We start from the raw sequence: 26488 nt of genomic DNA, 5'->3' as shown, positions 1-26488 counted from the left end.
GGCACCTCTAAAATGTCATTCCCTACAACTTTCATGTTTTGAGCCAAGGCCAATTCGGCCTCCATCTATGACCTAAAATTTCGGACAGAATGTAGCTTCAAGAACCCTAGATTTTTCAATTTTCTTCCAAAACAGAAATTGGTTGCAATTGTCCACTTTTTCCACCTTCTAGCTTCATTACATAACATTTCCAATCATCATACAAGGCCACAACATCATGTTCATATTAAACCAGAAAAATCACCACTAAATTGTAAACTTCACCATTTCATCCAAAAGCATTTACCGCACTTGCGGGTCCCACGTCCAAAATACGCTTTTAATTACTCAAAAACTAACCGATACTAGAAAAATCATTTTAAAACTATTTTTGCTCATAAACTTTACCTGGGGAATTTTCCAAACAAGAAAATGTAGATAAGGCGGGCGTTTAAAAAAAAATAAACCCTAGAAAATTGGAAAATTTTCGGGTTCTCACACTCATACTTTTCGGGGCGTCACAATCTCCCCTCCTTAAAAGAATGTCGTCCTCGACATTCCATCTTGTACCAATCGAGTCAAGACATCCCGCAAAAATCTCTCCAGAGTCAAATCAAACCCACAGTCCGGCATCCTAAACTTCAAGCCTATGATACACTACAGAGATCTGAAGCCTAAGCTCTGATACCAATTGTGACAGCCCCACCTCCCCCTAAGGCGAACCAGAGGGTTCGGCGGGCCGCCTGCCCAGCTCTCGCCGGGACTCAGTCGTTCACTACAATCCTCAAATAAATTACGAGAATAAACCTCAAATATTACAATATAAATCAAATACATCAAATACATCAAAGGTTCCCAAACTTTACATATCAAAAGCGAAGCGTCCACGCTTCCGCAGCGCCACTCTGATCCATGATCCCAATTTATTATACAGGAGGAAATCCAAAACTAGCCTATAAACATCCAATCAATTCTAAACGTTCAATAGAATCCCAATATGAATGATTACACAAAAGGAAATCCAAGTTCAATCCATACATGAGATAATCCATGAATAAACACTACAAGCCCTTCCTTCGTCTTGAGCCCTGTGGAGGGGAATAAAACATTTTGGGGTGAGCTAGAAGCTCAGCGAGTAACCAGTAAAATCAGTTATCAAATCAGTTTCACAATCGTTCATTTCAATGATGTCATTTCAATATGGAGTATCAATAATTCACGAAACATTTACAATGGAAAGCGATAGTAACATTCGTGCAAAGGATACATTCGTTCTCCTGTCATTTCATTGCATTTCATCATTTTCATTCGTGCATTCATTCACCCCGTCCCTGGCTTTTGGCCAGGCTCCACCAACCTACAAGGTAATACTCGAGTATACCGAAACGTTCACCCAAGTTCCTAATCGCCCGACCGAGTCCGTTTCTGGCTCGAGACGACCGGTAACAAGGGGCAATGGCCAGTTCAGCCCAAAAGGCTTACATTCATGCGCAAGTAGCATTTAATCATTTATCATGAAAATTTCACATTGATTTAGGTCGAGTGCGATAAAGTACACACTCGCCTCGAAAACTCGTTTAGCAATCATTGAAAGCAAAATCAATAATAACAAGACACTGATATGCAAGCAAGCATGATATGTAAGAAAACAGTTCCAAAATTAACTTTGAAAACAGCTCAAAAGTAAATAATGCGGGAAAGCGGTTCAAGAGTAAATTTGGAAACAGTTCAAAAGTCACTAATGCAAGAAACGGTTCATAAATAATTTTAGAAAGAGTTTGAGGTCACTCACCTCAATGGCTCAGAAATCATCCATCATATAACATCGCCTTGCTCAAACCCAAGTCTTAGATCACAAACTCCAATAGCCATTATCAAATATTGGTGTTTGTTTGCTGTTATCATGCTTGACGGTAAGTATGGTTTAGGTGTGGAGGGAATTGACAGGCTGTAATTTATCGTTTATTTTATAATTAATTTCCCTTATTACCTGACCCAATGTGGATTAATTGTCAGATTCTACTCACTTTTGGAAATTTGCACTTATTACAGGGAGTAGAACAAAAATACCATAACAAGTGCCAATTTGGCAGTCATCAGGAAAGAGTTCAAGTAGCAGGCATCCAGGGATATTTTTGGAATATCAAGACACGACCCTTTTTGGTAATTTGGCCGAAGACAGCATTCAAAAGAAAGGGCTGGAGTCTTCTTCTTCTCCCTGGTGGACGCCGCACAATAGTAGTAGGAACTAGATACTAGATAGCAGACAATTAGCATTACTTGGAGTTGCTGTCTTTGACTTTTCCTTTTGTCTTTTAGTAGTTTTCTTCCCTTGGATGTTAGGACAAAGTGGAAGCATTGAATTTTCCTCTGTAGCTTCGTTTTCCTTGATTGCTCAAACGAATTGAATTTTCCCAAATTTCGAGACAATGGCCGCGACTGATGCTTCACCTTTGTGTGGGTCTTTCGTATCTGGGATGAACTAAATTCCCTTTTCTAATCAAGAAACAACGGAGGCTTTGGTTCACCTAAAAATTGTGAGATCGACTTAATTTTATCTTTTCCTCTTATTTATTGGTATTTGCATATTCCCTGATTGCAGTGCTTATGGTTATTTAATTGATTGATTGTCTTGGATCCGGATAATGAGTTGATTTAATAATTTATTGTCAATTGGGGTATTAAATCCGTAATTGTTTAATTGCCTCGAAATAGTGACAACTGACATGATTAGGTTTGTGTCAGGGGAATACGCAGGCTAATCTAAAATAACCTTGATAGTGCGTTATTTGGTTAGAGTAGGGTTCCTCAACACGTAAGGCAATTGGGAAATTAAATCTTATGGGCATACCTAGGATTATTTCTCAGTTAGAGCAGTGATTAACAGGCGTACCTTAATCACCGATACAGTAAGGAGGGGTTGACTGTCATCCCTTGTTTGGCAGTTATAACCTATTTATTAGTAAATAATTGGAATTGTTTGTGCATCGATGATCAATTAGGTGAACCGTTGCTGAAGTTATTTCTTGGCTAGACCTTTAATTATTATTACTCTGATTTTAGCGAATTGTTGTTTAATTTCTAGTTAGCTATTTATTTTAATTTGAACCCCTTTAATTGTCATCCTTCATACAAAAACACCCTCCGTGTTACTTGGATTTCAAAAGAGACAAATATTCTCAATCTGTGAAGATACGACCCTACTTGCCTTGTTTACAAATTAATAATTATTTGTGAAAAAGCCATCCCATTCGGGTATATCGGATCAAGCAAACTCTTCGCGAACAGGATGAATCAAGTAACCCATTACACACTTAGAGTCCTTGCTGCAGTACTTGGAATTGGGTTTTGATTATTTTAATTGGCAATTAGGTTTATTTTTATTATTGCACAGACATCGACAACCTGTCAACAATTTTTATTTTTCTTTTATGGATGACCTAAATTTGTATGCTAAGCAAAAGTTAATTATTTGCCAATCACTGGGGTTGGCTCAATGACTAGGGTAGGGTTCTTAGAGTTATTTTCAGTTCAGAATTCGGATCCTATGTGTAATAGTTGGGGATGGCAAGTGTGTGGGGAGGGGTAGGAAAGAAAAAATAAAATAAAATAAAAATGATTGTTTGTATAAATATTGGTTGCATATTTTACCATTATTAGTTTTCATGTTACGTAAGTTGAATTTGAAATTCTCAATATGAAGTTGTATGCACCATTTTTTAAAAAATGAAGTGATGTACATTCTTTGAAATTGAAATATTTGTATTATTTTGTATGTTATTTCTGTTAACAGTAGAGTCTAAATGAATCACCATATATAAATTTTTTCCATGTTACTGTTCCATTTTCGAGAATTGAGATTTCATTGGTAGAGATAATTGACTTTTTTTAATTTTTTATTTTTTTGGGCAAAATCTAACTTAAAGTACAAATGATAAAGATTCTATTGTCTTAAGAGCACATTGTTTTGGTATCAATAGTAATATTTTTGAAGATTTAAAAATTTAATTAGGCCATAACCAATCAATAATTTTTAATTGAAATAAAAAAACTCAAAATAGAATGTAGACATTGGTTTGGAGTTATATTTTGTTTATTGTTTTCATTATTCAAATTTAATTAAGATTACAATTTTTTTCCTAGCTGCTACAATTATTGTTATTATTAAAATACAATAAGTCTAATTATTAGGGAGAATGGTATATTGGACAAATAAAAAACTAAGATCAAATCATGCTTAGTCTCTAATGCTTAACGTTCTATCTTGTCATCAACTATTATTTTCTTCTAAATCAATAGACATGATATAATGAATTTTAATCATCATAACAAATTAAAAAGAGCATAATATGAAACTTTAATCATTAATTAATAAGAGCATAATTTGAATAATAAAAACTAAAATCACAAGAATACTTACAGTTACAGTCCAAAATACCAAGACATATGATACTTTTTATATATAGTAATGATAATGATTGGATTTTGGTTCAATGATCACAGAGAGCCTATTTAAAGCTCTCCTGATATCAGCGGTTCAAATCCCATCTAATGCAGCACACTAGAGGAACTTGGTTCAAGATTTTTAGACATAATCAAGCGTCAAATCAACGAATGTCATCAACATAGCTTTATCATTTTTTACCAAGAAAATATCTTTTTTTAACCTCTTCTTCGGTGAGTTAAGCCAACCACATCTTCACTTCAAGTTGTACAAGATTGCTCAAGAGGAAGAATTTGGCCTCTCTTTACTTTAAATGCTCCTTCCTAATTCTTGGATTTACAGAGAAAATAGAAAATAGAACTTTCTACACAAAAAAAGGAAAATTTTCTAGAACCACAAATACTTATTGTAAGCATAAAATCAGCCTTTGCTATATATAGGGTGTTAAAAGTGCACCAACTCTTCCTCACTGGCTATTTCATTAATTTGTTGAGAAGAATTTTTCCCTTCAATTTTGTAGCTAAATAATTCTTTGACACTTGAGGGCATATTGGACAATTCGTGGCATCTAAGGGGGACTCCCGGTCCAATCAACCTAACAAGGGAGGTTGATGATATTTTTTAAATCTAAGAGACGGTCTTTGACACCAACCCTTATTTTTATCACCAGTGGTCAAAGAGTGAAGGAATTTTGTTTGCTTTCCATTTCTAACCTTCTCTCATTGATGGGAAAATATGCAAGTTTAAAAGCATCTAATCATTTGAAACTAACGATTGGGGCCAATGTATTATCTCTTACGCCTAAATATTCATGAGATGGGGAATCTGCTGGTTTTCTCCTGACTCGTCTAAATATTAGTGGCAGTCACGCTCTATTTGAGCATATTTGCCCAGCATATGTAATAATGAGTAAGTGGGGCCCTTAGCAATACTCAAAGTTCCTCCTTTGTAAAGATGCATCAAGGGTAAAAGTTGAAATGAGTTACAAGATTCTTTGTCAACTTCAATAAGAGTTTTTTTTACGGATATTTAATGAACAAAGTTTTTTTTTTAAAACTTTAATTACAATAACATGTTAAAACACTCAAAATTTTATTAAATGATATACCTCAAAATACCCAAAAGCACATTCATTTTCCACTTCTACCACACCCTTCTCTAATCATTTCCACTTCCATCGTCCCCGCCCCCACCTCAGCCAAACATTGCTGCAGCCAGCTCCGCTGCCTACTACCACTTTCGCCACCTCTCCTTTCCCTCTGTTCCCCCTCCTTCTCATTCGTCACCCCTTCCTCACAATCACCTGCCACCCTCTCTCTCTTTCTTTTCCTTCCTTTCTTCCTCTCTTCTCCTAACTCCCTTCCTCCTTCTTCCTCCCTTCTGCTGCCACCCCACCCATCTCTCACTACACCCCACCTGCCTCTTCCACCTAGATTTGATTCCGATTTGGTCTCGCAACCAGATCTATTGTTTGAAAAAAGTGAAAGATATTTGTTGGTTTGTTGATTCAGTCATTGTAATTTGGTTTATTAATTCATCCATCAAATGAACTCATGTTCTTGCATAAGCTGACGTGTTAAAACTTTGGTTTGCTCTTACAGCATCTTCAGAGAGCTGAGGAAATCATCCTAGTAATTTTATTTGTATTTTGGGACCACGCCAGTTCACCTACTATTAATTAATCATGTGTTCAAAATAATTCAACGAGATAGAAAAATAGAGCAAACGCGTTACATTTCTTGGCAGCCACGCTCATGAACACTGATTATTTGCGCAAGAAATTTTTTTCTACTCTATCCTACGAACTGATATTAACCACAAAGGGCACAATCATCTTCTTCGGAAGACAATTATTGATTTGAAGACCTGATGGACTTTGATTACTAATTATTCAATCACTATATATTTTGGTTTATTAGTTCAATTCATTCGATAGCATGACTTTTGTATTATTCAGTGACCCAGTATATCCAAAAGAATTGTCGGTTATCCCCCTGAAGGAAAAACCTCGAACAATATTGTATGGCGACAATGTAGCTTATATAGCTCAATTAATGGAAGGATATATTAAGGAGATATGACAAAATATGTTTTTTCAAAATTTTTCTTTACTCATGATTTGCAAAAGAATTGTGAGATTGATATGCAATAAATTAATCTGATCAAGCGATAATTTGGCACGTTTATTTACCAAGGTATTACCAATTGCAATATTTGAGAAATTGGTGAAAACTATTGGAATACATCAGTTAAAAGATCTTAAATAATGTTTGAATCAGGGGAAGAAATTAATACATAAGAATAGTGAACTCTTTTGCTTTCATTAGAATTTTTTCGCTAATTTTTTCCCTATTAAGGTTTTAACGAGCCATATTCTTTGTGTAGTGGACATCCAAGGAGAGGTGTTATGAAAATAACTAAAGGAATTAATGTAGATGTCCACTTGATTCTCCTAGAAGATTGATACATGTATAGTTCACGTACTTTACACGTGATTATATTAATCCAAATGTAACAACTCTTAGATATGTATACACACACATACATAATACATACACGTATATATATATGTATAGTGTAATTTGATTCTTTAGCTTATGATAGAATATTTTCTATTCAATTTTTTAATCAATTGTTGTTGCAAATCTATCTAGGACTCTTTCATAAAACCTTAGGAGAGAAGGAAAATCTTACCAAGAGTAAAATGTGATGTAAAGGCGTATTCGTGCAATTGTGATGTCATCCATATCTGGGAGTACGTTATGTCCCTCTAATGTTAGTTATTGTTATTGGCATATTGCAATAGTTATAAGCACCTCTAAACTTGTAACATGTTTCACAAGCCATCTATTCAGAAAGTCGTGACTTTTCTTCTTTCTTATGATATTTGCTATTGAGAGTTGTTGGCATATTAAATTAAGATTAAAAAATAAAAATTTTCATGTTATTATTTAGTAGTAGTATTTTAGTCAAGTCAGATTTTAAATATTTTTATTGGAGTCAAATTATAGTTGTTTTAATATTTAAGAACTAATACTGTGTTATGTAATTTATTGTGATTGCCAAGACTTATTTACCAAGTCATCTAAGCTATGTAGAAATCTTATTATAGTCATAAGTTGAGAACGGTGAGGAGTGAAAGTTCGATAGATTTTTATTCCTCTTCTCTTACACATATTTTCATGTATATATATGTTGCTTCTCCATATATATTGATTTTATGAAATTTATCTCCTATAATTTTTTGATGAAATTTTGGACTCTACATCTAGTATCAGAGCCATAGGTTCGAAAAATTGATTCTGAGGTTTTCTACAAACATTGAAGAATTGTCCAACTATGAGATTAATCTTGGATAGTTTCCACTGTCAAAACTAGCACTTACATAAGAAGTAATGGACTTGATTGAATTAGACAATAAAGTTGGTCCTAAAGTATCTAGTCGATGAAAATTTGATCATAAGATTGATCCGAAAATTATTATAAAGACAGATATTGAAGAAAAATCATGTTGTTAAATTGTGATTATTACAATAGTAGAATGATGAGTTATCAATGAATTAACATCAAATTATACGACAAAAATAGTCTATCTAGAAGTATGTATTATTTTAACGAGAAAAGTTTTTGAAGTTGAAGTAGAAAGTGATGCTGCTAGAATTTGCAAGGAAGATTATTATTCATGATTGTGTTAAACAGTGCCTAATTTAAGAGAACCAATATTAGCATATTAATTAAGTTTACAAAATAAAGTTTCTATGTTATTATCCAGTAGTAATATTTTAGTCAAGTCAAGTTTTTAATAAATAGGTTTATTGGAGTCAAATTATTGTAGCTTTATTATTTAGGAACTAATATCGTGTTAGGTAATTTATTGTAATTGTTAAGTTTTGTTTATCAAGTCATCTAGTTTACAAATAGAGAGTTTTATTATTGTTATTTGTTGAGAAGAGTGAGGAGTGAAAGTTTGATAGATTTGTTCTTACAATATTACTGATATTATATTCTTAATTTATTCCTCTACTCCCATACATATTTTTATATGAGTAAATTATTTTTCCATATATATCAATTTTATGAAATTTATCTCTTATAACTTTTTGTTGGAATTTTTGGGTTCTACAAAGGCATTCTTTCCTCTGAATTCATATCCCAGTGTGGTACTCCGCGTAGTATTTTCAATAGTTAGCACCAGGCAAAGCCAAGAGCAAATTGATTACCGCATTAGTGTTTGAAAATTTCCTAGTTGCATACATTCACTATAGTTGGTTGTATATTATTGTTGCCGTCAATGCTACACGCATTACTGACAAGTACAAAAAGCAATTACGGGTTGAATAAATGATTTTGAGACGTGATTAACACCATTCTTAAGGATTTATTCTCACTACTTGTGACATTGTCATATGCAATACCTCTCCACTATGACGATTCGAATCTTAGACAAATGCCCTGGATCCTTTAGCCAAACTTGATTTGCCTCCTTCGAGTCATTTTCTGATATTGAATGTGTTTAGATAGAGTACACTAGTAGTACTGTTTGGATAGTGTATTATTTGAAATAATTACTGTAGCACTTTTTGTGATATGATGTATGTGAGATAAAAAGGTGATTGGGAATATAAAAAGTTAAGTTGGGAAATGTGTTTGTGATGCAAGCGAAATATTATTTGGAATAATTTTGGTATCCAAACACTCATTTGAAATAATATTCTACACCTGCTGCCAATTCGGTAGTAGATTAAGACTAAACAAAGAAATTTTTACTTAATTATTACCCCATGGCTTATTATTACATTAAGCCGGCCTTTCTGCAGTAGGATACTTAGAGTCCTAGCATATACTATGCAAGCATGCAATTAGCGCCAGCGACATGAGGTGTTTTAAGGGGTTTTCCAAAAAAAATAACTGAAGCCTATAAATTTGGATGTGAAATTGAAAAAATAATTGCAAAATATGTTTACGAAAAACAGTGGAATTCAAGCAAGTGGTACTGGTTTGGAGTCTTCGGACACAAAGTTGCTCATTTTTGGTATATAGCCAGTTTTCTGTTTTATGCGACTGTTCACTAAGACTTGGTAAAAGAGACAGAAATATTTTAAATTCCAAGAAAGAGAAATTAAGCAAAATACAATATTTGGCGAAATTTGGGATTGTTCACTAAGGCGAATGGAGAATTCAAAATTTGGCAAAACAATGCGAATGTGACAAGATTTCAAGTGAAAAACTCAAACACCTTCGTGGTATCACAAATGTGGAGCATGTTGAGCTTATTTCAAAGTTTGTCAAATTTTCAGTTTATAAAATTAAAGGGTATATCCCCTTTATTATGTACTCTTTGAATTTTTTTTTTTTAATAAATAGGTCGGATTTTATGTCTAACCCCCATCACTTTCACGCGCGTGATTTAAAAAAAATGATGAATTCAATTTTGTCAATTGTCTTGTTGAAAGTGAATGAAATTACATACCAAATTTGCTGTTAGTGAAAATTCTAGGGAAACAAAAAAAAAAATGTGGGAAAAACAACAAAGTTACGTATAGCATGGCATGGAAGTATCTACACCATGATCGAGGCCGACAAATACAAACGACATTGCTGCACAGGCACAAGGCTTCAACTGTCCTGTAGGAGAGTTGAAGCATCTCGAATTGAGATCCTTTAAACACCAAGACCAGCAGTAGAAACTGGACGTATGGTCAGTGGAGGCAATATTGTATATCTAAAATGATGCCATTATTATGGAAAGAGAATTTTATTAAAGATATTTTTCTATTATGAGTTTTTTTGTGTAGCGAAATTAATGAATTTATTTCTTATTCAAGTAGTAAATAATTTTGTGTTTTAATAGCTTTAAAATATTTGTATTATAGTAAAGATGTTTCAAAAATTAGTTGTTTAGCAATATCTTTAAAGGGAATGAGAATTTCTCATAACATAGAAAGGCAATGTAAAAAGAGTAAATTTTTTATACACTAATAGTGTATATATTAACAGGTTTAGATGCATATCATATATATAAAATTTGATATTTAAATTCAAATTCAGATGATGTGATATTCATTTAACCCGTCAGTGTATATACTAACAGTATAAGAAAGATTCATTTATATAAAAATATAAATATTTAATAGTTGTAAGACTATTCTTTAAATTATATGAAGTCCACAAGGACAATTGCCTGCTCTCAACGTAGTGTGGCGCCGCCACTGACCATGACTTTAGTAGCTACATGTAACTATTGTGCTCAAGCATGATTGTTAAAAGACTAGTGTCTAATCATCACTATCTAAGATAAATTGATAAACCATTATTATATCATACATGTGCACTTGGATAGGAGATTATTTGTCTAAATATATTTACTTACATCACCGTTACAATTTTCAATACACTTTTTTATCTTCTTAATTACCTTTTTATTTCACATATATCACATCACAAAAAGTGCTACAGTAAAAAATCTCAAATAATTTACAATCCAAACACAATCGGCCATTTTTTTTAAACTTAATATTTCCTTTTTCTAATTTTACAGAAGCTTTTGTGCATTGAGACAAGGGGTCCAATAAGCCCGATGGGAGCACAGCCACCATTGTTTTTCCACCCCTATCTTGGGAAGTTTTCTGAAATTTTTGTTTTGGTTTGTCGATTGAATAGGTGGGCAAAAAACAAAAAAGCAAACAAAAAAGAAAGAAAAAACAAGATGAGGGATTTGTTTGTATAATATTTTTCTCGAGTTCCAAGTTGTATACACATTAAATCAATACACATACTTTCTGCTTGAAGTCTATTAATGTGTGCCACACTCTGCAATCTGCATGTATGATTTTGGAAATGTGGAAATTCCACTTCTGGCGTCATTGAATATTCTTACAAGCGCGGCCAAGAGCCAACTACTCCTTTAATTTTTACCTTATTTAATTTCTCAACAACTTGTAGACACAGTCAAATTGAAATATCTTAACCTACTGTTGCTATAGTTGAAAATTATGTCCTTATCTTGGGAATGTGATTTTGGACTAACTGAATAGTGGAATAATGGTTCTTTCCAGTGTTTCTATAAATATTTATGTCATAAACACACACACACACACACACACATATATATATATATATATATATAATGCTTTTCTCAGCAAATAGTGCTTAAGGATTTGATTGCTAAGACATCCAAATTATGACATCTATACAATGACCATAAATAAGTAGGGGAAGCATGCAATGACATTTGATGAACAAATTCCAATTAATTTCCATATCCAACAGCTATACATACCAATGGATATTTGAAGAGATAAGCACTTGAATTTTCAAGCTGGCGTTCATCATGTATTGCAAAATTGCATCTTCACAATGAAAAGCAGGTTGGTTGATGTACAGTGTCAACACTCACAAAAAAGGTTGAAATGGTCCTACTAACCATTGAAAGTTGCCAAACAGATATGTTATTATGTATAACAAAAACTCACGAACTAAAATTGTAATACATATCTACTTCTTGTCTACGACATTCTTTCAACTAAATATGGTTATGTACATCAAATTGGTGTAAACATTCACTTCTTATCAATATTTTTTTTTTTTTTGGACAATTGCACAATTCTCCACTTCTGCTCACCGTTTACTGACCAAGAATTCGAAAAATTTGTTAATGACATTTTAGACTTGAAAAGCAAGAGGCATTTAAACTTCACAAAAGAATTTCTTTATGAAATGTTACAATCCATAATTTTGTTTTAGTGGAAGGCTGCGATGACTTGTCTATCTCATCAGTGTCAAGAAAGGGAAAAATTGTCTCTCACATTTTTAGAAAAACTATTTTAGTCTATCACATTTAAAATCAGTCAAAATAGTTGAAAGGCAAAAAAAAAAAAAACATGCCTACTTCATGTGCCTATAATTGTCATGGGAAAATGAAACATTCGATTTCCATTTTGGTTGTAGGTGTAATCAATATGCTCTTAAGAGTATGATAATGATAGAAAGAAATAATAGAAAAAGAATTCCAATATAAAGGCTTTTATTGTATACCACCACTAAGAAATACCATAATAGGCGATATTCATTGGACCAAGCACACTCCATTGAATAGAAGCTTCCACAGTCGGTTGTCCAAAATGAGAATTCCAAATTGCATAAACAATAAGTCTGATGTATAAAGAGTTTGATGGATGAAAATTTAGAGAAAGGGGAGGTTTTTCTTTTTAAGGAGGGAAATGAATTTTGTTCTCATTTTGGCCTTGAAATTATGTGCAGGCGAAGAAACATGTGTCTTGTGGCCAGAAAGCTGAGCAAAAATGAGTTTTGACTATTATTTCTTACTTGGTTTGCTCTCTAAATTTAAAGTAATGGAATAATCACGGGTTCCAAGATAATTATGAGTTATGCATAAATAACGTGGTCCTTTGTTTCTATTTTCATTTGCATTTTTTGCTTAGAATGTTCCTCTTTAATTTATTGACGTAAATTATATAACATGCGCGCAACAATTGTCCAAAGGCTTTTCAAAGAGCATAGTAGATGAACATGTATTCTTCAGCCTTCAAAGTCATTGATCTCATCTAATCCACATTTGTTGATTTACAATGGCATGACATTTCAAAAGGTAACTGAAGCCAATCTAGCACTTACATAAGCTTGCGGTAAGTTTTTCTTTTTCTTTTTTTATTAATGCTATCATGCATGATATTCATTTAATTTCTTTTTCTTTTTTATTTAAATGCAGTGGTACAATAATTGTGATTGGGCATTTTAATATAAAAATTTATGGGTGTTAATGAATGTTTAATAAATATCCATTAGAAAAAAACTTATACACAAGCATGTGTGTCAGTCACACCAACATTGCTGTTACGTTGAGCACACCATAGTAGAAATGATTGAGATCACCAAGTGGGGAGTAATTCCAAGAATGCTAATTAGGTGTGATATCTTGCAATTTATTGCTCTTTGCTTTTTTGTTTTTTTTAACCAAAATGTCATTTATATTTGTATTAATAAAAATGTGCCTATGCAAGCATTAACAGTTATAGAGTAGAGCAACTACCCTGAATGAACTCTCTGCCTTACTTCTAAGCCACAGGGTGAATCTAATTCCCACTTTACATCAGTGATGATGAGCTTTGTAGCAAATTTTGCCAATTAATAACCAACACTGTTCAACTTCTTTGGACAATTTATTGCTATTGTTTCTATAGTACTTCAACAAATTAATAGCATTAATAATAAGGATTAATCTTTTACACACTGACGTTTGGATTACTATTTTCAGGGAGTTTTTATAGAAAAATGTACTATAATGATTTGATATATGTGAGGTAAAAAGATAATTGCGAAATGTGTTTACGTAAAATTTTTTCTACATAAATTCACAATCCAAACAAGGCCACACGTGCATAACAAATCATTTAAATTTAAATTTCAAATTTCAAATTTTGCTCATGTGTCGTTTATTCAATTGTGATAGTGTATACGTTTTCAGTATATATAAGATTTGATCAAAACTTGGGTAGACCCGATTTTTAAAGATCCAATGACGCAAATTGTGCTACACCACTTAGTAATATAATGTGGCATAATTTGGACTATTAAATTTTTGAAAATTGGGTCTACACAAGTATGAGCCATAAGCACCAACTCCCTTTAGGGTACGTTTGGTTCTACAGAATTGGAATTGAATTAGAATTGAAATTCTATAGAATTTGAATTCTATGAATTGGAAATCCAAATCCTTGCAATTCTTTCATTTGGAAAATACATAGAATTGATACGGAATTTATTTGGAATTCCAAATTCTTTGTTTGGATGAGAGAAGAATTCATTAGGAATTAGAATTGTTTTCATGAAACATTTGCTTACATAAAATTTTTCTTTTTTTATATAATAATTTCTTTTTTTTCTTACATTTAGCTAATTTTTACTAAAAATTTAAAGGAAGAAACCAATTTGTACCTTTAATAATTTACTTTTTCTTGCATTTAGCTAATTGTTACTCAAGCTTTAATGAAAAATGCAAATTACTTCCTTTTTGGCAATATATCAGCCAAAACCCCGAAACTAGCTAGGACATTCTGGCAAAATTACAACCAACAATGACAATATAAATAGAATATTGCAACAATGATAATATAAATCGACACCTGCATATCAAGAACAGAATACTTGTGCTAAATTGCTTGCTTAAACAACCATCATAGAGATAGAGGTTATATACACTGTAGTGGAAAAGTAGCCCTCATTTCTGGCTACTTTAACATTGAAATGGTTTGTTAGCAATCGAAACTTTTGGCCTCTGGAAGCAACACCAGTCCTAGCCATTAGTAGTCTCTTGGCGTCTGAAAAAAGCAAACATTGATACAGCCAAATATTGATATAATCCATGAATACTATAATGAAAAAAGCAAATTACTTCCTTTTTTGCAAAATACCAGCCAAAACCTCGATAAGCCCCAAGAGCAACAACCAGCTGAGACATTCAGGCAAAATCACAACCAACAATGACAATATAAATAGAAAATATTGCAAAACAAATTCACGATTCTTTAGAAGAATGCATTCTCACTAAAAGTTTAATAAATGTATTCTCGCTAAAAGAAATAGAAAAATGTATTCTCGCTAAAAGCCTAAAACAAGCCAAAGAGAAAGGTAGCCCTTTTGAATTGTATTAGTCCTTTCTAGTTTCAAAGGTAAGACAAGACTTCAACCAATTGTGGATTTCAAAAACACAAAACAAAGGAACCAAGCCATCAGCTTCAACATTGAAACACCAAGGCACCACCACTTTCCTCCTCCTTGCAGACCTACACAGGCCATCAGTTCACAATGTTTCCATGTCAGGTAAGGGTGACTGTAAAACTGCATAAGCTCAATGCTAAATTAAGACCATTTTCCTTTGACAAATAATACTTGAATAAGGACACAACGACCATTTTGCTTTAGCTGTAGGGCAAATGTACCATTTTCACAAGAAATGAAGCACCTGCCTCTAGCTTTTCCTCTTGCTTCTTAATATCATTCTCATCTAATATTCAGCGCCTTCCAAGAAATTTGACAGGGTCACTAATTTGCTACAACAAGTATACAATAATCTCATCTCCTTTAAAGAACAAGACACTGCACCTGGTGTGAAAAGTTAACAAAATAAGGAAGTAGAATTAATAGGCTTAATCAAGGGAAATTGTAGTTATATCCAAGGCTTACTTACAGATGTTACTCTACAAGCAGTTAGTTTAAGTTCTTGTTCAAGTAGACCAGACTCTGCTTCATTTAATTGGTGAAAACCTCTCCCCACTACCCTGTAATAAATTCAATCTTGGGATTATTTGTAAAAGTCATTACCGTTTATAACATACCTCGTCGCTAATTTTATCATACACCAAGTGCTACACAGCTACTGTTACAGGACTTTTATCAGATTTTGCATGGACATCCGACTGCAATAATGCTCTCTGCACTTTCTGCACAGAGTTCCAAGTGCTACACAGGTCTCAGACAAAACTTAGTGGAGAAGTGTAAAAATACATAAAACTTTGACTGATGAAGATGCATATAACTGAAAATTTGATAATGCAAAACTCGGGGGTTTCTGCTCATGTAAGTTTCTGATGTTGCCGTATTGAAAACAGAGGAGGAAATCAAACACAAAGCCTACTTTCATACGTCATACAATGTAACGAGTTACTTTTAAACAGTGAAAAGAATTATTTTCCTGGTACAAGTCAGTCTAAGAAATTAGAAAGGAGAAGTGAGTTCTCCAACATACCAGAAATTAATTTGCAGAAAATGCAATACAGAATATATTAAATGAGCTATCTGTGCTATTTCATCCCTAAAAAATGATAGGATATGAGACATTAATCTTATCTAGATGATGGAGAAATAATTTACTAGAATATTGATAATTTACTAGAACACTGCTTGCACAAAATACAGGATATGAAGCAGACATGAACCACAACAAAGCTAAATATCTCATCTTTCAGTGTAGAATCCAAATGCAGTATCAATTTGTGGTTCCACAATGCAAAAGCTTCTAATAGATCTCAAAAAACCATTTTAAGGAAGACATACGAGATTACCCCTTTCATCTTCATCACCAACATGATTTTAAACTAACATTATATATTCCAACAAGCTAAAACTTGGACTCGATTTAACTAATTGAACTCAAACCCAAAATAAGAAAAAGGAAACAAACGATCAACTTGTGCTTTTTTTTTTTAATCCTTATTAACAGCATAAATCTAGAAGCCAAAAATACTAGAGCAAAATATCAGAAAATACAAAAAAAAAAAAAAATTGCTGATTGATTGGCAAAAATTTAGACAAATTCACCTTCACAAAACAAAACAAACCATTGCAATGTATCCAATGAAAAAAAAGCTATGTAATAAAGCCCATAACCAATGATTAATTGAAAAAATTTCAAAGATCGAGTTACCTTTCACAAGCCCTAAATGTGTCTGAAATTTGGGGAAAGCGGGAGAGCTGAAGGAGAGAGCCCAGAAAATAAGGATGAGAGGAATAAAAATGATTACAGCAGCAATGGAGGCGCGGCAGAGGTTACCAAACTGATTGAGCCGTATCCTTGTGAACTTGGTACTGGCTATGGTCAGCCTTGTTTATCTACGAAATTCGCATGGCGCAGCCCATATCACTTATAGCCACTGGATTTGAGCCAATTTACAGAAAGAAACCCTATAATTTCACTCTTAACATGCGTAAATGAAAGTAGATGTTCAATGCTGGGAAAAGGCAGAGGAGGAAGATGAGTAAGAGGAGAGACAAGGCGTCAGCAATGGAAGTATAGGTGGAGGCAGAGGAGGAAGTATGGGAGGAGGCGGAGAAGGAAGATGTGGAGGAGAAAGAGCTGCAAAAGAAACGGTGGTTGGTCTGTGACAAGAGACAGAGAGAGGACTTTCATTTTCAGTTATGTTTTTGTTGATTATATAGAGACCCGTTTCACTGATTTAATCCACCTAGGATCCACGTACTAACCCGAATAGGAGGTGAAATTATGGAATTGGAATTGTAATTCTTAGGTCCTACCAAAGAATTGAATTTGTGGAATTGATGGCCCGTAGAATTCGAATTGAATTCTAATTCTCTGGCATTGATAGTGTCCAAACCGAAGAATTGGAATTGGGGCTTCAATTCTAATTCTAAGCCTCCAATTCTACGGGAACCAAACGTACCCTTAGTGGAATTGACCACACCTTTAATGTGGGGTGAGAGGTCAAGGATTCGACCTTTGCCTCCCATAAAAAAGTTGCCACTTAATGTGGCTTTGTTTAAGATCCATGTGGGTGCAGTACCCACATGGTCCGATGGTGGTTTAGTACCTATCGATTCCCCGTGACTCTGTCGGGTCATCCTCCACAATAGGTTAGATTAGGATTAGAAATAGGTATAAATGTAGATGATGACAAGTAACAAAAAAAAAAAGTGTGAGTCATAAGATTTACTCTAATACTAATGTCGAGAACCAAAATATATACATATATATTTCAAAAATCACCTTGCATTATACTATTAGTTTCCTCTCGTGCACCACGTGAGAACATTTGCATTGCCGCCTCTTTCTTCTTCTTCTCTACACCTTCAACCAGTTTTTTTTTTTCCCAGTCAAATTCAACCATTACTGGACAGCAGAAATTTATTAAATAAAAATACAAAACGACACGTTAGGCTCGTACCACCGATTCTTTGTTTGGACATAACAAAACATTTCAACGAACTCTTATTTATTTCTGCTTCCCTCAGCTGAAAAAGAAAGAAAGAAAGAAAGAGAGCTGAGAGGAAAGAACTGACTCACCAAACAACAATGGCTTCGCTCAACTCTTCATCCGTGAGCTTCTTGAATTCTCCTTCACTGCCAAACAAGCCCTTATTAACTACTAATTCTTCTCTTAATCAGCTTTCTTTTCCTAAATCCAGTTCGTTAATTAATTCCAATGATTCCTTAACTTTATTCCATGTCCGATCAAGTCGAGCTTCGTCTTCGAGAAGCCCTAAAGCCTTGGTAAGTGAAAACGACGTCGCAGCTCCAAATTATTCATCAGCTTCTTTTTGTTTTGTTTTGTTTATGCTGTTGCTTTTCTTATTTCTTTTTTTTTTTTTGCACTTTTCAAGTTCTTTTATTATATTATCTGCAAATTGATAAATTTTTTTTAAAGGTTGTGGCGGCGGCGGCGAACAAATCGGAGCCGTTGAAGATAATGATTTCCGGAGCTCCGGCTTCTGGTAAAGGAACACAATGTGAGCTCATTAAAAAAAAGGTAAATTTTTTTTTTCAGTTAGCAATTGAATTTTTATGCGTTGTAAAACTTTTTGGGATTTTATTAGGGTTTATCGTTGATATAATTGAACTTTTTCTTGTGGTTGATGTTTAAGAAGAAGGAAGAATAGTTGGAAATTATTTTTGTGTTTATTAGATTTAAGTATTTCAAGTGACAATGAGGTTCAAAATTAAATTGGAATAATAATGGTAACGTAATCATCTTTGTTATGATTTATAAATAGGATTGACTAAGGGAATTGTTATTGATAATATGATACATCTGTTAATGGATTCCTATGGACTATTTTACTCATGTATAGTAATAAAAATAGCCCTTTTGTGGAATGTGCTCAAATCTGTCACCATGCTTGACTGTATTTCTATTTTTAATCTCATGGCAGTTTTACTCTTCTGCAAATTTTGCTTATGTTCTGAAAGTAAACTGATTAGAAAACCGCAATCATGAATTACAGAATATTGTTTTTGGTGTTTGGTTTGGCCTAAAAACAAACAATGATGTTAGGAGAATGATGAAAACTTGCTAAATGATGTGTAAATGCCATTCAAGATGGCTATTCTTTTGGAATAGTAAACTGTAAATTTGAAAAAAATCTGTAATTTGATGTTGCATGAATTTCGGAGGCAGCGATTAATGTCAGTCAAAAAAATGTCTGACAAGGAACATGAAATTAGAACAACTTGTGAAGGAAAAAATCACTGTATTATGACATCAATATGGTTCTGATAAATTGCGTTAATCAGCCTTTATGTTATTGGTTTTCTGCCTTTTAAATTCTTTTTGGGCATCGACTTCACTGTTCTGTCATTTCTTTGTGAACCACACAATTTTAAACTCATCTCATTTTAGATTACCGCGTGAACAAAAACAGATTGAACGAAGTCATCCTCATTTGTGCAGTATGATTTGGTGCACGTTGCAGCTGGAGATCTGTTGAGGGCTGAAATTTCTTCTGGAAGTGACAATGGAAAGCGAGCAAAGGAATACATGGATATAGGACAGTTGGTCCCAGATGAAATAGTTGTCATGGTATGTTTTCTTGTCCAGCTGAGATTCCTTGCAGAAACAAATACCTTCTCACCTTGTTCTTCTAGCACACATTTGGCCAAGAGATCCGTGGCCTTATTTTCATCACAACACACTAGCTGAAAAGAAAATTTGACATTATCAAAGATATTGAAACAAAAACAATTCAAAGAGTTTATATAGTATCTGAATGTTGCTGGCCAGAGCTAGGTAGAAGGCTTTATTAAGGCAGAACAGAGAAGAAAACATGAAGAAGATAGATGCTTCAGCACCTCCTTTTTGAGAATTCATTCAAGGGAGCAGAAGACAAAAGCAAGTGAGCATGATATTCTGCAAAACAGGTTAAATTTCAGTTTCACGCATAATGATATTGCTTTAAGAAATAGATTCAATGGTGTCAGTAGAAATGTTTTACTAACCTGTAAGAGAAGCACTTACAGAACATCGTTACTTATCGATCACTTTTCTGGTGGATAAACACTAAGCTTAATTTGTGGCCTTGATTTTTGAATGTCCTTGGCAGATTTAACCAGCCACCTGTTGGTACGCTCTAGGTCAATCCTCTCGAGGTTCTTCATGTGTTCAAAGTCAGATGGCATCTGCTCAAGAGATTTGATACGCTTGAGGATAAGGCATCTCAGTTCTGGGAGATCATCTCCTTCAACCTCCCAATTATCTAAATCTGTATCTCCAATGAACAAAACTTTAAGAGAACGAAAACCCCCTTTTTCTGTCTTCCACTCCGCTCCTACAAAAGCTTTATCCTTCAGCTTGAGAACCTCAAGAGACTGGAGCCCTCCGAGAATACGCATATGAATATTCCATTCCAGACCGGTCTTACGCAGACTCAATGTTTTAAGGTTTTTTGGAAATTTGTCTGGTTGAGGAAGGGCATGCAGCTTGGACTCATCACTGTGTAACTTCAAATTTTCAAGGGAGCTTAGTTTGCAAAGACATTCAAACAAATCAGAATCACCATTGGACTTCACAAGAGTGCCTAAACTCCCACTTATACCAAGCTTCTTGAGTTTCTTAGTCCTTCCAAACACTTCCTTCGTCAGACTGTGAGGTGAAATTGTGGACATAGTTTGTAAGTATTCAATGCTGGAGGATTGATCCTGACACTTCGGCAAGAATGCGGTGGTATTAGTGTGTAGAAGCCTTAGCTTTGTCATCATCCAAATGTCTGCTTGTATATCAAGGGTTGGTTCCGTTGTGTGAACTATTAGGGTTTCCAAGTTATGCAAGCTAGACATGCTCTTGGGTAAGTTTTTGAGGTTGAAATTGATGGCAATGAACTTTAGGAGAACAAGGTTGGGTAGTTTGGTGGGGAAACGACCAGGGAAGTTAATGTATATGGATGAAATATCGAACACTCGGAGTAGTTTGAAGGGCTTAAATATACTTGAGTTGGGATCTTCATTATACTTAGTTTCATCCTGACCAAAGCTCAAGAATGATCGGACTTTATCAGCAGGCTGTCCTCCAAGAATATACTCCGAGAATTGAGAGTTAATGCAACAAAGTCGACGGCTGGAAGATGGATTGGTATTCTTGTGAATTGCTTGGAAAAGATCTTCTGCTTTGGCCGTCTTCTTGCAGAAGTCACGCAGCGTGTCATGAATGCGACAAGTCTTTATCTTACCGCTTAAAGTTCTCTTTCCCACAATCAATAAATTCCTATCAACCAACTCCCTGAAATATTGCTCTGCCATTCTCTCCAGACTTGCTGTCTCATGTTGGGGAATAAACCCTTCAGCGATCCACAATTGTAACACTTTCCAGACTTGGATCTCCAAATTCTCAGGGAAGACACCAAGGTAGAGAAAACACGGTTTGACCTCGTGATGCAAGTTATCATAGCTTAGTCTTATGTAACGATCAATCCGTTCCACTTTTTTTTTATCAACTAATGGAGGAACTTCATCAAGCACATCCTTCCACCAATTTGCATCTTTTGGATTGGCTTTAAGGATACCTCCTGTCACCACTATTGCTAGTGGTAGCCCGTCACACTTTTCCAGAATCAACCTTTCATTGGGTTTCAGTTCGTCTGGACATTTGTTTTCTTCAAAAACCTTCATCCTTAGTAATTCTTCAGCCTCTTGTAATTTCATAAATCGCAATTGGTAGGGTTCACACTTTGGTGAAACAAATTGGGCAACACGCACATCTCGAGTAGTTATTATCACCCGACTACCATTGTTATTGTCTGGGAAAGCACCCTTCAGATTGTCCCAATGTTCATCCTCCCAAACATCATCCACCACAACCAAATACTTGTACTTCAATTCCTCTCGGACCTTATTAACTAAGTCTGCCTCTGACATGTTCTGATCTGAAATACTGATCTTCAATGACCTTAGGATACTAAGAAGCACTTCTTTCTTCTCGTATTTTTTTGTAACACTAACCAATATACGAGTAAGAAATTGAAATTCAATGTTTTGGTCAGTCAAGACCTTATTTGCAAGTGTTGTCTTTCCTAGGCCAAGCATGCCATGAATTGACACTACTTTTAGCTTTGACTCACTTTGTTGTGCTGCCCCGGATGTGCTCTGCTCCTCTGCCTCAGATTTGACGTCAATAAGCTTCAATACGTGATCAGCTGCATCCTCAAAGCCAATGATTCTGTCTGCCTCTGGATAGCCTTCAAGCTAGTAGCATGCATATAAAGAAATTATCTGACAGTTGAATGCAAATGACAAGGTCAAACTAACCTTTAAACACTAATGCATCTACATAACTACTGATATGGAACATTGACCGCCCAGGTCCGAGGCCTGGCATCATATCTCAAGAAAACTACTCAAGAAATTGCTTTGGGTTCTAAATTACAGTAGTTTTCCTAGTCTCGTGTAGTACTTTTTATTATTACTACTATTATTGTTATATTCTAGTTGTGTTCAAGGCATGAGATCATGCGAGAGAAAAGAAACCTGCAGACAAGATTTCAGATGAATCCATGCTGGATTGCATGAGGAGGCACGCTGGATCTTGAATCGGACTAGACCGAGATTTTTTATGTGCTACTGACTCAATTCAGCCCAAAATCTGGCTCTCTTGAGTACTGGATTCGGGGCTGGATCTTATGGCGGCCAGTGTCATAATTTCAAGCTAGTTTTACGTGTTCTAGAGTTATTTGTTTCCTTTTAATCTAGACTACTGTAGCATAGATAGGGGTTTATTGACATCAGACTTTCAACAATTATATGAAATTAACTCCTTGGGCTGTTGGCTTTTACCATGTTTCTTAGGGGTGCTCGAAACTAGGAACCTTATTGAATATTGTATTTTGGGGAAAAATCGTGTATCGCCCTTGAGGTTTAGAAGGAGTTCGTGTACACCTTTCCTAGATCTATGTGTTTGCTCATCATTAGTTAGTAGCAAAGCAAGGTTTCTCTCAGGATGGCCACTGAAAGCTTCACAATAGCCTAGATCATATTGATGATAGCCTAGATCCCTTTGACGCTCATTGTGATCATATGGAACGTGTTCTTCATGAGCTTTCTGAAAAGCTTGAAATTTGTGATTCAAGTGCCTCTTTTTACATCTCTTGAAAATTTATGCGTACACAACAATGTTGCAAATCAATAACTATTAAATTAAACTGAACCATAAGCAAGATATCAGGCAATATACAAAGCACATTCTCTTATGCTAGTACTGTTAAAAATCTGAGTTAAGAAAGTTGAATCAGCAATACTTCTCTGGCATCCACAGTAAAGTTCTGTAAGCTAAGAGTAAATTGGATCAGGTTCAGAATATCATACAATCTAATCCCTTTAACTATGAGTTACAGCAACTTGAAAGTACCTAGATTTCTAAATATTCTGAATTGCAGACTATGGAACAGAAGTTTGTTCAAGACAAATCTAGAATCAAGTGCCTTGTTGAAGGGGATTGAAACATTTCATTTTTTAACAAATCTATTATTCAACATCAAGCTAGAAATAGGATTGCGAAAATTAATGATCAGCATGGTAATGTTTTAACTGATTATGAAGATGTCAAAAGGGTAGCTATTGAGTTTTTTAAATGCCTCTTTACTGATTGTCCTTTGAATGAGTATCACCATATGCTATTACAAACTGTTGTAGCTAAAATGTTGACAGGTAATCAAGTGGCTCTATTAATGGCTCCAGTTACTGAGGAAGAAATCAAGAAAGCATTGTTTAGCATGAAGGAGGGTACTGCTCAAGTGTGGATGGCTAAACTGTCGATTTTTTTTGTGAATAATTGGAGTCCTGTAGAAAGTAAATTTGTGGAGACTGTTCCATTTTGTTTTCAGAATCAGTATATGTAGGATCCTCTCAATTCCACCGTTCTTGTTTTAGTCCCTAAGGTTGAGACTCCTTCATCTATGAAAGATTTTAGGCCTATAGCATGCTGCAATGTACTGTATAAATGCTATTCAAATGTCTTAACAGAGATGTTGAAAGCTGTGTTACCAACTTTGATAAGAGCAAACCACAGTGCCATTATTAAAGGAAGATCAATCACTGAGAATATTTTGCTTGTGCATGAGTTAATGAGAAGACATCATAAGAATGCTGGTAAACCTAGATGGGCTTTGAAGATTGACTTAATGAAGGCATATGATTCTGTCAAATGGGATTTTGTTCTGAGGGTGATGGAATTTATGGGGTTTCCTGATCTTTTTAGAAGTTGGGTATCAAAGTGCTTCACTACAGCTCAATTCTCTTTAAACCTCAATTGTTCATTAGTGGGATTCTTTAAAAGTGAATAAAGAGCTTAGACCAGAGGATCCTATATCCCCTGATCTGTTTTTGCTTGTGATGGAGGTGTTTGCTGCCTTGTTGGATTTCAAAATTAAGGAATATGGTTTCGATTTTCACCCATAATGTTACAAACTGCAACTCTCCCATTTATGTTTTGCTGATGACCTGTTTATCTTATCTGCTGCCACTGATAAGTCCATGAATGTGATAAAATAGGTACTGCATAGTTTTGAAGAACTCTCTGGTTTTAAGCCAAATTTGCAAAAATGTGAGGTTTTTATGACAGGTGTTTCTGAGGATGTTTGCTAGATATGGTTTCACCTCATACTATTGCAGCTTGTGAGAGTTCTTTATCTGCTAAGTATCTTCTATTATTGTCGGTGGCAAGTGGGCATGGCCTGCTGGAAGGAGGAGAAATATTGAGATTAGGAGACTGGTTGAAGCCACTCCTCCTTTTCTCCCTAGAGTTCATATGTCAGATCACATGCCATGTGGTTCTTCTGGTTCCTTTATTGTTGTCTTGGCTTAGCTTTCATTGTAAGGGGGATAGGTTTGTTGATCAAATTATCCAATTGTCTCTTGCAGCTTCTGTCTATCATATTTGGAGAGAGCGCAACATGAGAGTTTTTGCTAGTTGGGAGAAACCTGCTTTCGTCATCCCACAATCCATCATTCCTGAAGTTCAAGCAGCAATAACTTCTTGGAGAAAAAAGATTAAGCCAACAAAGCTTAATTGGGCTATTAGAATATCTTGGAATTTTGATCAGTGCACGTTTCTGGCATGAGTTTTTGTTTTCTTACTTAGTATCATTTGGCATATTGGCTGCAGTTGCTGTAAATAGATGAGAGTCGTGATTGGTAGTCGTATAGTTAGTGCTGCTGGTTTGGCTTTTGCCAACCTTACAGATAGTTACGTCTTGCCAATTAAAAATCTATAAGAACCCAGATAGATATATATGGCTTTGATAAATTTCCAAAACTTCGTATGAATAATTTTTCTTCCAAACAATGAAGGCAGAATTAATTGTGAAATTGTAGTAGTAACCAATTTAAGCTTTTTGCTCCCCCCCCCCCCCCCCCAACACAAAAAAAAAAAAACAACTAATTTATGCTGTACGTACGTACCTGATTGTCTTTAGAAATCGCATTATTTCTTTTGACCCCTTCTACCAACATAGGGACGTAGCTCCTGTTATCACTCCGCGTTTGCTCGACCCTTTTACTCAGCTCTTGGATGGTTTTCCCGATGCTCTTAAGATCACTTAGGTGTTTTATGCTGCCAACCGCTTTACGGAAGACATTCCTTTTCCTGTACAGTGACTCTTCGACGACGTAGGTTTCCAGAACATCTTCAACTTCGTATACCCGCATCCTGATCTCATCCGCCAGCCCCATCAGGATGTCGTCTTTGTAGTGATCTTCAGTGTACTTAACCATGAACTTATTCAAGAGACGGAGGTTTTTGGACAGATCATCGATTTTGTCGTAATTGCTGCTGATCACCTCCCGATTTTCTTCGATCAGCTGCAGCAAATATGGTATGATACCTTGTAATACAGCTCCTACAACAGCTGCATCCATCTCTCACCAATTTGGTATGATTTCTGTAGAAGAAAATTGGTTCTTTTGATCAATGCATATATGGAGAGGATCTAGCTAGTTGTGAAAAGTTGACTCATATGGACAATACTTTTACTGACTAGATTGACGTGGACTTCATCGATCAAACCGGAGAGCGCACAGCTAAGGTGGGGTCCCACTGTCCCAGTAGCTTTGTCATTTTTGGAGAATTGTTTTTTTAAGAACCACTAGTAATAGGCTATGTTTTCAGAACCGGACCGGATAGCGACTCGGCCGAGGTCAGGGGTCAGGGGTCAATGGGTTCGACCGGGGGTCGATAGGGGTCGAACCGGATGACGTCATAAATAAAAATTATTTTAAAATTAAAATGTTATATATATAATATCTAATAATATATTGATATTAATAAAGGCATA

At 34.9% G+C, this 26488-nt stretch overlaps 1 protein-coding gene and 2 long non-coding RNA genes across 6 annotated transcripts; 1 reads left to right on the top strand and 2 right to left on the bottom strand.

Annotated features, from left to right (window-relative positions):
* Window positions 1–14572: 14572 nt before the first annotated feature.
* Window positions 14573–17388, bottom strand: LOC140015364 (uncharacterized). 3 transcript variants are annotated; one of them, XR_011821995.1, is made up of 4 exons: window positions 16866–17381; window positions 15630–15882; window positions 15382–15544; window positions 14573–15225 (listed from the first exon to the last, which is right to left on the bottom strand). It is a non-coding gene; the product is annotated as an uncharacterized lncRNA (long non-coding RNA). The 3 variants fall into 3 exon arrangements; XR_011821996.1 differs by having other exon boundaries at window positions 15382–15901; window positions 16866–17388; XR_011821994.1 differs by having other exon boundaries at window positions 15382–15882; window positions 16866–17382.
* Window positions 17389–17960: 572 nt separating this feature from the next.
* Window positions 17961–19741, top strand: LOC140015331 (uncharacterized). Its single transcript, XR_011821954.1, has 3 exons — window positions 17961–18446; window positions 18601–18702; window positions 19624–19741. It is a non-coding gene; the product is annotated as an uncharacterized lncRNA (long non-coding RNA).
* An 82-nt stretch (window positions 19742–19823) lies between these two features.
* Window positions 19824–26210, bottom strand: LOC140015330 (putative late blight resistance protein homolog R1A-10). 2 transcript variants are annotated; one of them, XR_011821953.1, is made up of 4 exons: window positions 25617–26210; window positions 20169–22406; window positions 20022–20079; window positions 19824–19868 (listed from the first exon to the last, which is right to left on the bottom strand). XR_011821953.1 is itself a non-coding variant. In XM_072067557.1 (3 exons), exons 1-2 carry the CDS (start codon window positions 26070–26072, stop codon window positions 20208–20210), a joined length of 2655 nt encoding a protein of 884 aa, XP_071923658.1. In that variant the 5' UTR covers window positions 26073–26210; the 3' UTR covers window positions 19824–20079; window positions 20169–20207. The 2 variants fall into 2 exon arrangements, 1 of the variants encoding a protein (XP_071923658.1); XM_072067557.1 differs by having other exon boundaries at window positions 19824–20079.
* Between the last annotated feature and the right edge of the window lie 278 nt (window positions 26211–26488).

This window comes from Coffea arabica, chromosome 10e (genome assembly GCF_036785885.1).
Source record: "Coffea arabica cultivar ET-39 chromosome 10e, Coffea Arabica ET-39 HiFi, whole genome shotgun sequence".
NCBI classification, from domain to species: domain Eukaryota; kingdom Viridiplantae; phylum Streptophyta; class Magnoliopsida; order Gentianales; family Rubiaceae; genus Coffea; species Coffea arabica.
Note: the sequence above shows the minus strand (reverse complement) of the source record. Positions and strands in the feature narration are given on the sequence as shown.

Excerpts from the sequence above, each read along its gene's own strand:
- LOC140015330 (XM_072067557.1), bottom strand. The coding sequence starts at position 26,072 with ATGGATGCAGCTGTTGTAGGAGCTGTATTACAAGGTATCATACCATAT. Across the intron at positions 22,407-25,616 it reads CGATTTCTAAAGACAATCAG|CTTGAAGGCTATCCAGAGGC; the intron begins GTACGTACGTAC and ends GCATGCTACTAG.